The sequence below is a fragment of the Eleutherodactylus coqui genome, chromosome 8 (assembly GCF_035609145.1).
Source record: "Eleutherodactylus coqui strain aEleCoq1 chromosome 8, aEleCoq1.hap1, whole genome shotgun sequence".
NCBI lineage: Eukaryota > Metazoa > Chordata > Amphibia > Anura > Eleutherodactylidae > Eleutherodactylus > Eleutherodactylus coqui.
In genome coordinates, this window is record NC_089844.1 from 55,090,291 (window position 1) to 55,105,903 (window position 15,613).

The 15,613-nt window shown below is 45.1% G+C and overlaps 1 protein-coding gene across 1 annotated transcript in view; it reads left to right on the plus strand.

Moving 5' to 3' along the window:
• Nucleotides 1-776: 776 nt before the first annotated feature.
• ACADL (acyl-CoA dehydrogenase long chain) overlaps nt 777-15,613 on the plus strand; it is a 32,299-nt gene continuing 17,462 nt past the window's right edge. Inside the window, exons 1-5 of the mRNA XM_066575634.1 lie at nt 777-933; nt 8,239-8,409; nt 12,363-12,500; nt 12,636-12,800; nt 12,888-12,954. Coding sequence (XP_066431731.1) covers nt 836-933; nt 8,239-8,409; nt 12,363-12,500; nt 12,636-12,800; nt 12,888-12,954 — 639 coding nt within the window. The 5' untranslated portion in view covers nt 777-835. The remainder of the gene's footprint in view (nt 934-8,238; nt 8,410-12,362; nt 12,501-12,635; nt 12,801-12,887; nt 12,955-15,613) is intronic.

A 15,613-nucleotide genomic window follows, 5' to 3' on the forward strand; every position in this document is an offset into this window, starting at 1 on the left:
CTCCAGAAGACAGAAGATGACTGCCGGGGCAGAAGAGAAGAGCCGGATGACTATTCTAAGTGAGTAAAAAAAAATTTTTTTTACTTTTTTTTCAGCTAGGGATGATTTTCAGGGATGGGCTTTTTTTTTTTCAAGCCCTTCCCTGAAAATCATCGCTGCGGGGGTTGCCTGCAACCCACTGCTCTCAATGGGGCTGCAGCAGCGACGGACCCATTGAAAGCAATGGAATAGCATTGTGGACTTCTGTCACAGCTGTGACAGCTGTGGCAGAAGTCCGTGATATACTCCTTATGTTTTCAGTGGGGCTGGCGCTGCTGCTGCCGCCCTATGCAACACAATGAGCGATATCACAGAGTTTTTTTAGCACTGCGAGGCTTGCGTTTTCACTCGCTCTCGCATCGCAAGGAAACATATCGCTAGGCGCCCTTAAAATTGCATCATCTTTTCATTGAAGTAGTACAAAAAGCGGAACAAATAGTGATGAAAAACAGACAACTGAAAACATAAATAGGGGCACAAAATACAAAACAAAAATAGAACAAATTGTAAAAACAGCAATCCATATTCCACATTCGGATTTGATCCATATTTTAATAAGCCCTTAAGATCCCCTCGAAACATGACCTGTGCGGTTCCTTGCCAAGTGAATTTTGGAAAACTGAAGTAGATCTACAGGACTGACTTGGTGCTAGAAACAGTTACATACCACTAGAGGGCAGTCTTATATTTCAAAAACTGCTCTCCTCCAGCAGCTAGATGAGAACTGCTACCACCCATCCTGCTTTTTCTACTTCCTGCTTTCAGCTCTGCAGTGGTTAGTACACACGTCTTTACAATGGCTGCCGGTCTGAGACTCCTTGGAAGATCATTCCAACAACTGAGTAACCTCTCCAATGTCTCCGCATCAAGACTCCCTGTCTGTGCCAGCCTCAGGTAAGCATGGTTCATTGCATTGGTGCCAGCTGTGTGGGTAGTTCTATGAATCTTTTGTTATGCCAGAGGTACATGATGAAGGACACGTCTTACCTGTCAATGTTCCTAAATGCAGGTAACAAATGGGTTCTGTTAGGTAAATGTATCTGTTTATGTAACTATTTCTTAGAATTTAGTATCCACCTTGATCAATATCAGTAACATTCTACATCATGTTGTGCTTTTGTTGCTGTGCCCTCCACGCTGCTATAGGAAGGTGGAATTGTCTGATGGGTGCAGAGACTCCGTCTTAAAGTCACTAAAATAGCCAATTCTATTCTTACACATATGTGACCAATGACAAAGGGGTTCAGAGCGAAGAAATAGTCAAAGGTTCTTGGTCAGTGTCTGCTATGAACTTTGCCCTACTTCTGTGTTGGCAATGAGTGTGTGTAATAAGAGCAGACTCCTAATCGCACATTAGCCCTTTGCTTAGATTACAGAACCAGGTTCAGAACACATGATTCATGCGAAGGTCTTAGAAGACACATTTGCATATAATGTCATGTAGCATGATGATTGGGAGGAGCTCACACACCCTTCTGAAAAGAGTCCAGCTGCTGTGTGCTGATTTGGACGGGGACATTGCAGGAATAAAGGCCTGCTAAACCAGCAGTTACAAACTCATTTTCACCAAGGGCCACATCAGCATTATGGTTGCTTTCAAAGGGTCGATTCACACAGGTGCGAACGCATTTCGGTCGAGCAAATACCCTGAATATTTACGCAACCGAAAATTGCTTACGCCACGTATTTTGCCCACGCTGGTATTTTTTTTGCGTGCACAAATTATTTGGGCACGCAAAAATAAATGCAAAAGGGCCCATTGACGGGCTACACAAATCCGCAGTGAATACACAGGTTTCCTGCATATGCACTGCGTATTTTCGCTGCCCCATTTACTTCAATGGCCTTTTGTAGAATAGGACACGCTGCGTATTTTCTCACGCCATCGTACGTTGCGTGAAAAAACATGCGCATGCGAGGTAACCACTGAAATCATTGGGTTCTATTCTCTGCATATTACGCATGCAAAACCTGCACACTTAATGGCTCATTTCCACAAGCGTGTACGTAAAACGGCGCAGGTTTCCCACGCCGTTTTACACATACACTGCCCTTTCACTCTGCCAACAGAGAGCCGTCAGAGACCGTATATGGGCTGAGTATGCAGTGCGCATTTTCGGAAATCTGACGTCCTGGACATGCGCAGTGTGCTGTTTTTTTTTTTTTTCTCCCAGTTTCCCGCTCTGTTCAGAAACACTGCCTCCCCGCGATGCCTGCGTAAGGACAACGTTTGAATCCGAAGCCCATATGCAGAGAAATAGTGAATGCAGCAATTTATTTCTCTTGCACATGTAAACGCTGTGTCCACACGCTGGTGTGCATGCAAGAAAGATAGTCCATTGACTTTCATTGCCTTCATTCACTGCATATCGCGTATTGAAAAAAAACAGACATGGATATTAGCCCTCATACGCAATGCAAATACGCTTGTGTGAACAAGCCCCAAGACTGTAAGACCAGTAGGTATGTAATTCTTCCCAGTTGATGAATGCCCATACCTATAAAGCCACATCGGGGTTTTCTGTGTAATAATTGCTGCTTTATAAGTGCCTCCCGGCTTATTGGTTGCTTCTCCCGCTACTGTGAACAAAAAGATAATGTCGCCTAGCGCGTTGATGACGGCAATGTGCTGTGGCTCCACCTCCACGTTATGTTGTAGAGGCAGGCCTGCTGCGTCACAGGAGGAGGACTAGTGGATGGAGGGGTAGGGCAGAATCCACTGTGGCATATAGGGTCTCCTGTCAAACTTATAAGTCCTGCTGTTGTGGTGCTGCATTGAAAAACCTGATTAAGATCTTTACGTGCAGCAGATCTCGCAGGCCACATAAGACGAGGTGGCGAGCCAGATTCAGGCACAGGCCTTGCATTTGATATATGTGATCTAAACTATAATAAGGCTGGGTTCACACAGGGCGGATTTGCCGCGCGGAATTTCGCCGCGGCAAATCTGCCCGCGGCCGCTAATCTCGGGATTAGCCAGCCATGTGGACGAGATTTCTCAGAAATCTCGTCCACACGGGATGGCCAATCCGCTGCGGTAAGTCCGACTGGAACCGCGGCTGCGGCGGCTACAGCCGCGGTTTCAGAATATGCAGCATGTCCATTCTTTTTTTCATTCCACTGCGGCCGTGCTCTCCTCTATGGGAGCGCCAGCCGCAGCGAAAGAGCGAGCGGCCGGGCCGCTTAAGCCGCGGCGGTTCTCCCGCCGGAAATCCCGCGGTTTTTGCTGCGGCCAAACCGTGAGATTTGCGACGGGAATCCGCCCCGTGTAAACCCAGGCTAAGCACTACAACTTAGTTTATGGTGCTTTATAGTTGATGACTGATTCCCTAAGAAAGAGTGTGTGCATCAGTGCTAGGGTCCTATATGCAAACCTATCACAAACAGCTGCATGGACTTTGAAAAACTCCATCCAGATGTTGCCCTTGGGCAGATTTGAACATAGAAAGCAGCAGTGCTGAAAGCTGAGACAACACACTTGTTCCTAGCTCTCCAGGGGAGGATAGAAAGAAGGGGAAGAGTAAACACAAAGAGAACATAAAAACTCAGGCTGCACAGTAAAATATCAATATTTGCAGATGACACAAAATTATACAATATAATTAATGCAACGGAGGACAATGTGCGGCTACAAACTGACCTAGATAAGCTGGGGGCTTGGGCAGGAAAATGGCAAATGAAGTTCAATGTTGAAAAATGTAAGGTTATGCACATGGGCAGCAAAAACGGATGTTACCAATATTCACTAAATGGGGTACCGCTGGGGAAAAGTGATATGGAAAAAGACCTGGGGGTACTAGTGGATTGTAGACTAAACTGGAGTTACCAATCCCAGTCATCTGCTGCAAAAGCTAATAAAGTCTTGGGGTGCATTAAAAGAGGTATAGGGGCAAGGGATGAGAACATTATTGTACCGCTATACAAGGCACTAGTCAGGCCCCACATGGAATACTGCGCACAGTTCTGGTCACCGGTGCTCAGGAAAGATGTCACAGTGCTTGAGGGGATTCAAAGAAGGGCAAGTAAACTAATACATGGAATGACGGGACTGGAATACCCAGAGAGACTATCAAAATTGGGATTATTTACCCTGGAAAAAAGACGGCTAAGGGGTGATCAAATAACTATGTATAAATACATAAGGGGACAATACCAGGATCTCTCCCAGGATCTGTTTATACCCAGGACTGCAACGGTAACAAGAGGGCATCCGCTATGTCTAGAAGAAAGCAGGTTTCATCACCAACACAGAAAAGGGTTCTTTACTGTAAGAGCAGTGAGACTGTGGAACTCTCTGTCTGAGGAGGTGGTGATGGCAAAATCCATAAAAGAGTTTAAAAGGGGACTAGATGTCTTTCCAGAGTGGAAGGATATTACAGGATATAAATCTTAGGTTAATTGTTAATCCGGATATACAGGCAGGTAGGAACTATTAGGTGTTGATCCAGGGATTAGTCTGTTTGCCATTAGGGAGTCGGGAAGGAATTTTTTCCCCAGAAGGGCTAATTGGCTTCTGCTCTTGGGGTTTTTTGCCTTCCTAACAGGCTGGACTAGATGGACATTGTCTTCATTCGGCCTTACAAACTATGTTACTATGAAGCAGTGGGAGAAAGAAGAAAGGAGAAGGAAGAATGAAGCACAAACATGGCAGCTCAGTCATTAGCACTGTTGTCTTAGTACTGGGGTGTTAGGCTGCTTTCACACATGCATTGAGGATTCTGCTTTCCTGCTCTGTTCGGGAAGCAGGAAGGGGAATCCCCAAGGCCGAATGGCTCCATCTGTGGACAGAGCTGAACAGCACAAGACGGATTCCATTGACTATTATGGGGTCAGTCCGATTTCCGCCCAGCATTTGTATAGAAGAAATAGAGCGGCATGCACCCCTTTTTCTTCCAGCATTTGAAGCCGGATCTGTGACAGTACCTCCAACAAGAGGTTACAACGCAGATGTGAAACCGACCTTACACCAGCATTGTCAATCAAACTACTAACGACCACGTGTGTGTGTGTGTACAACTAAACCGTTATCTCAGACACAACTCAGCGGTCCTGACAGAAGACACTGACCTACCACCACCACAGAGATCTGGTGGGCTGAAGGACCTGTGGTGATGTCATTGCTGTGGGAGGAGACAAGCTGTTAGCTTGATTACCACATAATACTATGTGTGTGATGTGAAACCAGAAACACCAGGGCTATAATTTCCTAATAATTACTAGTACCACTACATACAGGAGTTGTATATACATCTCCCTGTATATAGTAATATCTACCATGTATATAGCGATAAGGACCATGCCAGTATAACCTGGGCATCTCCTGTATATTATTATATATGTACAGCTGGTATAATTCATACATCTCTCTATATATATAGTGATATGGACCATGCTGGTATGACCTGGGTATCTCCTGTATATGATTGCAGACTTTACACACAAGTTTTTTAATGTGATTTTAATTGTGGTGCAAAAATGCAACAAAAACCATGAACACGGCCTAAGGGGCTATAAACTGTCACGTAGTTCAGTAATTGAGTCATGTTTGGAAAGCTTGTTGACAAGGGGATAGATTACATGTATGTAAATTTTGTTTTGCAGTTGTATGCAGCGCGGTTTAGGTTCGGGCGCACATACAAGTGGTGGGTGGATGTTCATATATATGTTTTATTATTGCAGGGGTAACCAGCTGCCACTTTAGAGTTGGCACATTATCCTGGTAACGCCTCTGCCCTTGCTCATTCTTCATTAGTGACCTTGGAGATGCAGCCAGTGGACAAACAGTGCACTGTGTTATTACCTAGCTAGCTAAACGTTTTCAGTAAGGCCCTTCCACCAGCTAAGAGATAATATACAGTAGTTACAGGGAGCCATAGCAGTCTCATTAGTTTCCTAGCACTCCTATATGGCGTATTCATCATTGTACTCCAAGCATGCTTCGAGTGTGGAAAATATAGAAACCAGGACTGCAGTTACTAGGCAGTGACTGCTGTCAGCTCTCCCCACCTACTCCTGGCCGGCTGTACACTGCCTCTGCCCTGACATCACTACCATTAACACTCTCTTGACAAGTGTGGTCACTGGACTTGTTGGGGACTAATCCTCCGAAGGTGCGGAGTGCATTTATGCAGGTCACAGAACTCCAAGGATGTATTTGCCTTCAGAGGGTTAATCCCCACAAGTCCAGTGAACACTTGTCCTTCCCACCAACGGATTTCCGCCGCATAATTCGCGGCGGAAATCCGTTGCATTGCCCGCAGCTATTAGGTTCTATTGAACCTATTAGCTCAGTGCTCACGGTGCAGAATTCCGCACCGTGAATCCACCCATCCTCACCCGCGGCATGCTCTATTTGCCGTGGGTGTACGCGCGGACGGCTTCCATTGCAGTCAATGGAAGCCATCCGTTCACGCTATCTTCCGCTGTAGCACAGCGGAAGATAGCGTGAAAACGCTTCCCCGCCCACCGCATCATATGATGGGCGTGTCATATGACGTGGCGGAGGTGGGCGGGGAAGCGTCATGCGGGAGCGAGGACGCCAAATCCGCACGTAAGTATGGGGTCTCCTGGGGGGCGCCGTGATGGGCTCCGCCGCGGAATTTTGCGGCGGAGCCCGTCACGGCCATGTGCAGCCGGCCTTAATGGTAGTGATGGTAGGTGAGAGGCGGAGTACAGCCGGCCAGGGGTGGGAGAGCTGACAGCAGCACTACAGCCCCAGTTTCAGTGTTTACCACTTTCTGAGCATGTTCGGAGTACAATGATGAATACACCCATACTACAACATCTGCCTCTTCTAGGTTTTAAAGGGCATTTTCCCCACAGAAGACAACCTGGCATATCACTATGGCTGTATACACACGGGCGACTATTCCATAGGAGTTCTATCAGAGTCTGAGATGGACAAAACTCACAAGGAAAAAAAGAAGCCATTCATTTGAGCGTTTTTTTCAACATGTGCTGTCTGATGCGAGTTGTGCCCAAGAATCTTGGGCGCAACTCACTCTTAGCCGTGTGACTATGTCCTAAGGTATGCATTCAATTTCTGATTAGGGGAGATTGATTAACAAGACCCCCAGAATGAAGGGGTCACAGAACTAATTAGGTGCTGCAGCATCTTTACAGTTTGAAGGGTAGTTTTCCTGACAGCGGGAGTGACCCTGTGCGGCGAACTGCTACGTAGCAGTGTCGCTTTTCCTTGCACAGCAAGTGGGATCTATGCTGTGCAGAGAAACTGCCAATGGGTCTACTGCCTTTTCTCAAGATCCGTAAAGGTCCCAGAGGTGGAAGCCCCCCCCCCCCCCACCCCGATCATGAATTGATGGAATATCCTAGCAATATGGCATCACTTTTTAAAATGCAAAGGTCCTTCTTCAGTGATAGTGATGGAGGATTCACACACCATTGTGGACAGTTAAACCTATAAACTCCTAACATCCCCTCAGCGTATTCTTTGTTTGTATCACCACTACATCCAAACTATTTGAAGGCCTAACACTAATCCTCTAAACTGAGCCTACTGGATCACTCTGTGTCGATTTTGCAAGGGAGTGCAAAGTATTAAAGGGGTAGTCCAGGATTTGAAATAAAGGATCTCCTTTTTTTTCACCCTAGAAACACTTGTTGAAGGGCATGGGGCAAAACTATATTATCAGACACAGCCGGGCTGTTTCTGGAAAAAGTTGGATTGCTTTTCTAATCACTGGATCATACCATTGTGTCTCCTCCTTCCAAATATCAGCCTGTGGTTTCTATGGGACACTTGACTTCAGTCTATTGTCTTTCTAGCATTCTTCACCCCTGTCCAGAGACGTAACTTGAAGCTTCTGGGCCCCCATGCAAAATCTGAAACGGGGCCCCCAACTATAATGCTTTATTCATAGTACTGGGCTCCTATATGGAGAAGAGATGCCTTATGGGCCCCCTAAGGATCCTGGGCCTGGGTGCAACCGCATTCTCTATAGTTACCCCCCTGCCCGTCTTAGAAAACTTTTATACTGGAGTAGTTCTTCTAGTACTATTAGTTTTAATGTTCTTGCTTCTTTTTCATACTTTTTGCTTTGATAAGTTTATTCCTGAAGATACAGTACCATAATCTACTGTGCTAAAGCCACCTTGACTATTGATTATAGGAATCATTTCCATATAGTCTTGTATTACTTTTTGAAGACTTCTAATGATGTTTTTCCCTTAATTTTCTAGATGCCAACACTCTCAGCCCAGCTCCCATGAGGAGAAATCGCGACTAGAAACTGGCCAGGCCAAGACCTTAATGGACATTGGCACAAGACGCATATTTACTTCTGACCATGACATTTTCAGAGAGAGCGCTAGGAGGTTCTTCCAACAAGAGGTGGTACCTTACCATTCAGAGTAAGTGTTGTGTTCAGTGTTCATTCTCAGTGGAGAGGAATACGTCTATTTTCTCTATATCAATGATCTTCAACATGTTTCTCTACAAACTACAGCTCTCAGTATGCTCTGACAGCCTGCAGCTGTAAAGGCATGCTTGGATTTATAGTGTTACAACATGAGGAGAGTGATTGCTGCTTTATGTGATCTACATTGTGCAGTTGTGACTTTACAAGGGGGGGGGGGGGGTTAGTGGGTACTGGTGTATCTTGACACCACCGGAAGCTAGGGGTTTGACAGGGCTTCCATGGAGGAATGCCCCTGTCACACCCATAGCTCCCAATTGGGTCAATAGCTGAAGGTCCTAGAAGGGGAAAAAAAATGGTCAGCTTGAAGCGTTGTGGGATGTGACAGAGCAGCGCTCCCAGGGCTGCACAGCTGTTAGCCGGCTGTCTACCGGCTGCTGTTGATTCCCTGCTGCTATCATGCTGTCATTAAGTGAGGGATGTGAAGTTCTGTCCCACACTGCAGTTGGGTCCCTGCTGTTGCGCAGCATTGTAAGTCCGCCCTCGGTCATACAGTGTCCCCCTGGCGCAGCACTGTGCTCCCTGGTGCCGAGCTCACTGTACTAAACACACATGGGGGGCCGGCAACATCGCTTCACTGAGCTCCGCTGTCCCTGAAGCCGACCCCACTCTGCGCTGTAACACAGAGGGGGGTGCCGCCAGTGGGGAAGGCCCTTTCAGAAGTGCCAATGCGCGACTGGAGCGGAGGCCGTGCATGCCAACAAAGGGCTCTGAGGGTCCTTTCCGGTGGGCCTATGCGCGGCTGCTGCTGAGGGGGGGCGGGGTACGTCCATCCAGTGTCAGGGAGCTGCTGCTGGGGGGGACGTGGATGCAAAGCCTGGGAACTGCTGCATTACCTTACTGGGCTGCCAAGACTGCAGCCAATAATGTACTGGGGGTGTGGCCACCCCCTACATCTTGTCTCCACCAGGACTTCCTGGTGGCGTCAAGATACATCAGTACTTTTGTCTCCACCACAAGTATGGGTGGAAACATAGTGATGGGCTGTATCCGCCCACTGTATGGAGGGTTAGGGTTAGGTTTAGTGTAGTGTTTCTCAACTCCAGTCCTCAGGGACCCTAACAGGTCATGTTTTCAGGATTTCCTCAGTATTGTACAGGTGATGTAATTATTGTTGGTGCCTCAGACATTGCCACAGGGGTTCTTACTATAGGATATTCTGAAAACATGACCTGTTGGGGGTCCCTGAGGACTGGAGTTAGGAAACACTGGTTTAGTACATTAATATTCGACCATACTGATGCAGTTAGGGAGCTATAGCTCAGCGATAGTAGACTGTACATGCAACATCTCCATAAGCCAACATCCTGGCTATTCTTTACTAAGCAGTTGCTTTGGAGCTTGGAAATGAGTTGTGGAATAATCCTCCACAGTGCTACCTATTGGAATGTTGGCTACCCTATATGTCAATCACCAACTGTTTAACAGGCCTTGCTAGCTCAGCCTTTTCCTCAGTGGGCACTGCAACGCGTCTTGCAATTTTGAGCAATATTTGAATTGGCTCAAGCAATACCGTGCTGTTTTACTCAGTTTATATTTACATTTTATTAGCAATCAGATTATATAAAAAAAACTTAACTGCACCCTACAATGTCCCAAAACTGTAATATCTAGAAGAGAAGCGGAGTAGCTGACCCAAAGAGGGTGACTTCCACCCCTCCCCCACCCCCCCATTGTTTTCCTAACTAAAAAAAATAGGGAGAAGATAAAATCATTGTAGGGTACAGTTAGGTGTTTTATATAACTTGATTACTACTAAAATGTAATTGCAGCTAGGAATACAGTACACGTTTATGTGAATCTCTAAAGCTTTTTGTGGATGTGACCTTTTTTTTTTTTTTTGTCTGTAGAAATCACAAAAAGGGAATTATCAAACTGACAATCACAGAAAGCAGCCAGAATCCCATGCCCCACCTTACTGTGTTTTTTTTTTTTTTTTAATCTTCCGTGTTTCCCTATAGAGCCTGCGTTTATCACATCGCAGAGCATGTACTTCCGGTTTTCGTGCAATGCGTTTTTTACATTAGAAACTCCTACTATCTATCACGAGGAAAAATGTGCAATAAAATCTCAAGCGGCAGTGATGTTTTTGCAAGAAAAAGCATCGCTGACACTCAGACATCTCATGAACAGAATTGCCATTTTTTAATTTTATTTTTTTTTGCTGCGGTTTTCTAGCGGCAAAATCGCAATCACCAGTATGAAGGAGCCCTTCGTCATAGTTTAATAGCCTTCTAAGATGAGTCTTAAACAATATTTGGCAATAATTTTATTTTCCTGTAGCCAAAATAATATTCGATATTTCCATCAGTCTTATAGACAATGAATTGAATGACCTGCTCTGTTCAAACCCCTCCTGATTGAGGTTGTGCAGGAAGAAGGGTTGGGGGGAGGCTTGGGGGCTCTCTTTCTAGCAATTAGTAGAGGTTCCAGTGGTGAGGCTTCCGGTGATCGTCCATTTACTGCCTACTCTGTGGATGAACACATTTAGATTGTGGGGAAATCCTTTGAATTATAAATAATTTTGACTACAGCCACTAGAGGGCAGCAGAATCTAACTTGTTACCTGAAAATGGGAATGTAAACTGCATATATAGAGTGTGGTGTCTGTTTTAAAGGGGTTTTCCAGTCACATAAAGGGATGGCATATTACATAGGTTGATAAATTTCCCCATATCACATATGCCAATATTTTATGATCAGTAGGCTTCTGACATCTGGAACCCCACTGATTCTGAGGAAGAAAGGAAGCTGTCGTACCTTTATTGTCCTTTCCTCGGCCACAGCTGGGTTCCAGCTTTAAAAAACGTTCCAGCTATGGCTGTAACTAACTGCCTCTGATCTGGGTGCCAGGTGATTGGTTCAGGTCCTGCTAAAGCCACCTGGATCAGAAGCTGTGAGTTTAACCCATCCCATGCTGCAGGAACTCTGCATGTGATTAGTACTATTGCCTTGCAGGTTCAAATCCCCATCAAGGTCAGATTCAAAGCTAGAACTCCAGCAGTGCCAACACACCTGTCTTTCTGCTCAAAGCAGAGAGTCAACATTTTGGTGATTTTTGCTAAAAATTGGATCATCCCGATTTTATTACCCAGCTGATCTAGACGAGAACAACCTAGAATGGGCTGCCTCTATAAGTGCCCCATAGAATGCCTTATGGCAATGTTCCCCAACTCCAGTCCTCAAGTCCCTGAGGACTGGAGATGGGGACCCCTGCCTTATGGTATATACACCCTTAAATCTGAAAACTGTGCATTTACATGGGCGATTTTCTTGCATGATTTCTGTGCATTGTGAGATGCAAGGGAAAAGAACCCATTATTTTCAATGGATGCATTTACATGTGTGATTCTCTTTTTGCAACGCTGCAAGAACAAGGGATGTGAGAAAAAATTGCAGCAAGTCCTTTTTTTTTGGATGATCCGGTTTAAGAATTGCCCACTCTTCACCTATCTCATCACGCTTGCATGCACTTTTGAGTTTAATGCTAGGGTGATGCAATGCGTTATTTTTTCTTCTGTAGAGAAAAAAAGAACACATTTCACGTGTGTTTTTCACATGCATGAAAATCGCAAGCGCAGCGATGTGAGTGCAGTGCAATTTTCTTGCAAAACGCATTGCACTCCCATAAAAATTGTGAAATATCGGTCCAAGTTTCTCGGTCCAGTATTGTACTTGCCCGTGTAAATACACCCCGAGGCCGAAATATCTGAGGCCATAACGTTTTGTCCAGAAGAGGGCCACATTTTTGTAGCATGTGCATTATAGATTTCTCACGTTTCCTGCTGAATTGAATGATCTTTGATTACTAGAGAAGCTCTTCCGTGTGCTAGCAACAATGTAATGCGCAGATTGAACCACATAACTTTGTTCTTTCAACTTTTTCAGATGGGAGAAAGCCGGAGAGGTGAGCCGGGAGCTGTGGGAGAAGGCTGGTCAGCAGGGGCTGCTGGGTACTTCCATCCCAGAAGAACATGGGGGCATTGGTGGTGACATCTTGTCTTCTGCTGTGGTATGGGAGGAACAGTAAGTTCTGTAGTAACCGATACTCAAGCAATGGATTTGTCGTGTGTGTGTGTGTGTGTGTGTGTGTGTGTGTGTGTGTGTGTGTAAATATATATATTATATGACATAGTACATTCTGTCCTTTGTGCTCTGCAGGATGTACGTGAATTGCACGGGTCCGGGATTCAGTCTCCACTCTGACATAGTGATGCCTTATATCTCAAGATATGGTAGTAAGAGCCAGATAGAGAAATATATCCCTCAGATGGCAGCTGGCAAATGGATTGGGGCCATTGCGATGACTGAGCCAGGAGCTGGGAGGTATGTTGTATAAATTTGGAGTTGTACATTTCGTGCCCGGTGGATTAACATACTGAACTCCTTCCCGTATTGACTCTTTCCTTTTAGCGATCTACAGGGAGTGCGGACAAACGCAAAAAAGGATGGAAGTGACTGGATCCTAAATGGCAGTAAGGTGGGGTTATATGCTGATCTAGTAATCATGTCTTTAATTTGCATTTCACTTGATACTGTCTAATCCTAGATGGTCACATGTCTTCATAGCAGCAAAGATTTAATTTGTATTTGTGCAAGTTAACTCTATGGGTCTAGGGAGGCATCTTTCTTTCCTTGCTCAGCCTTGCACTTTCTTAGGGTTCCTGCACATTGGCGATCGTGATATCATCGCCAGAAAATCGCGGCAAAATCATGAACTTTTTCTCCTGTGATATTTTTTTTTTTTTTTAATCGTGAAAGTCATAATGTTAAAAATGAATCGCAAGTTTGTGATGCAATAAATAGGAGTCTCCGTAGGAAAACATGGGAGATATTTTAAAAAGCGCAGAAAGATAGGACATGGCGTGATTTTCTTTTTAGCGCAACATCGCATGTGGGCTCTCTGGCCAGATTACATGTCCAGACACTGAAATATCAGGAAGCAGAACATTATAGTAGACAGGGAGAGCAAATGCTGATGGGATCTTATCATAAAGTGGAGTGCCACAATTACCCAGTAGGGGAGGTTAACCAGCATTAGTCTAGGTGTATCCCTGAGTTTAAAAAAAAAAAAAGTTTAAAAAATATATATATTTGTATATCTACAAAAAAACGGATTGTTTTCCATCCATGTGCAGCTCATAGATGCATCCATGTGCTGTATGTATTTTTTTTTCTTTCCCATTGACTTGAATGGGTGAGTCTCATGCGCAAAACAGCTCAAAATAGTCTATGCGTGAGTTTTTTTCATGCAGCCAGTGTCTGCCAGGGAAAGTGGATGTGAGAGACCTTACTGAAGGGCCATTTATATTATCGCTTGATAATTGTAAGGTGTAAACATGCTGTGACCAAACAATCAGCAATAAATCCTTCGATTCTCGCTGATCAGATATTTAAAGCGAACTTAAATTTTGTTCGGCTGTGGCAAGTACTTTCATGTAAATAGGCGTTGTAATGGTTTTTCTGACTACAAAGGAGCGGCAGAAGGGTAAACTACAGGAGACTGAAAGTACAGTAACTGACCAATATTGTTCAATTTAAATGCATGTTAAGGCTGATTTAGATACACCAAGAATCACTCAAAAGAATCTTTTGAGCGATTCTCGTTCTGTCTAAATGCAGGGACATCGTGCAGTTTTCGTGCACGAGTCTTTGATCGCTGAATTCTAGCTTGCTAAAATTAAGCGATCAGCTGCTATCAGCGGAGCAGGCTGTTATCAGCCAGTTGCACTGATAAGATTCTCTCTGCCTGTGTCCTGCTATGAATTCACAGCGGGGCACGGGCTGTAAGCCCAGAGCACACTACAGCTGTTTGTTTATGCAAAACAGCTGTAGTGTTCGAGAGATAGCGGCGGTGTCCCACTGCGCCTGTATAGCTCTATAGTAGCTAATTGGCTACTATAAAGTATGCAAAGACGATCTCTCAACACTGTCACTCAAACTGTCTTTTTAGTGACTTTTGAACGATCATCTGTCAGTGTAAATGGGGTATTAAGTGAACAATATACAGAGAGATAATGATTAAAGTGTCCGTATACAGAGCTATCCAAAGAGACTGCTGGGTGTAATTGAATCCTGGAGAAAATAAATGGAGATTATTGGGATGTTCTCTGTTTTTTAATTTAAGTTTTTTGTTTGTTTTTCCCAATTTTACAAGATTGAAAAAACTGTAAAATTGTAGATAAAAAAAAAATAACTTGCCATGAGTCATTTACTAGTGGACTTTAAGTGTTGTTTATTAATAGAGATGAGCGAGTATACTCGCTAAGGCACATTACTCGAGCGAGTAGTGCCTTAGCCGAGTATCTGGCCGCTCGTCTCTAAAGATTCGGGGGCCACAAACTGACTTATATGGCGAGAGGATGTCCCGAGAAGTTTGATAAAATTTGGGGGGGCTGGGTAAACTGTCCTGCAACGGCAGCAGAGATGCCTGTCTAGAAACTAGGATAAAATAATGTACACCTGCTTGAACCGATCTACTGCTTAGGCTAATCCCCTTTTTTTTTTTTTTTTTTTCTTTTAGAATCGCGCAGGTTTGTTGTTTAAGGGATTAAGGGCTCATGTCCACGGGCAAAATAAGAATTAAAATCCGCAGCGGATTTTAACTCTTCTTCCGCCCGCGGATCCGCATCCCATAGGGATGCATTGACCACCCGCGGGGTAGATAAATACCCGCGGATCGTCAATAAAAGTGATTTTAAAAAAAATGGAGCATGAAAAAATCTGGACCATGCTCCATTTTCATGCGGGGCTCCCGCGGGCTTCTATTGAAGCCTATGGAAGCCGTCCGGATCCGCGGGACACAAAAATCAGATTTTACTCACACGCTCCGGTTCTTTTCTTCGCCGCGGCGCCATCTTCTCTCAGTCGCGGCCGGATCATTTTGCTTCGGCCCGGCGCATGCGCGGGGAACGTCACCGACGTCGTCATGCACATCCGCCGAGCCGAAGAAAGAAGATCCGGCCGCGACGAGAGAAGATGACGCCGCAGCGAAGGAAGTATCCGGAGCGTGTGAGAGGTAAGTTAATTCTGATTTATTCCTATTTTAAGCGCTCATGTCTGCGGGGCAGGAGGGACCCGCTGCAGATTCTACATGGAGAATCTGTAGCGGGCCTGATTTTCCCCGTGGACATGAGGCC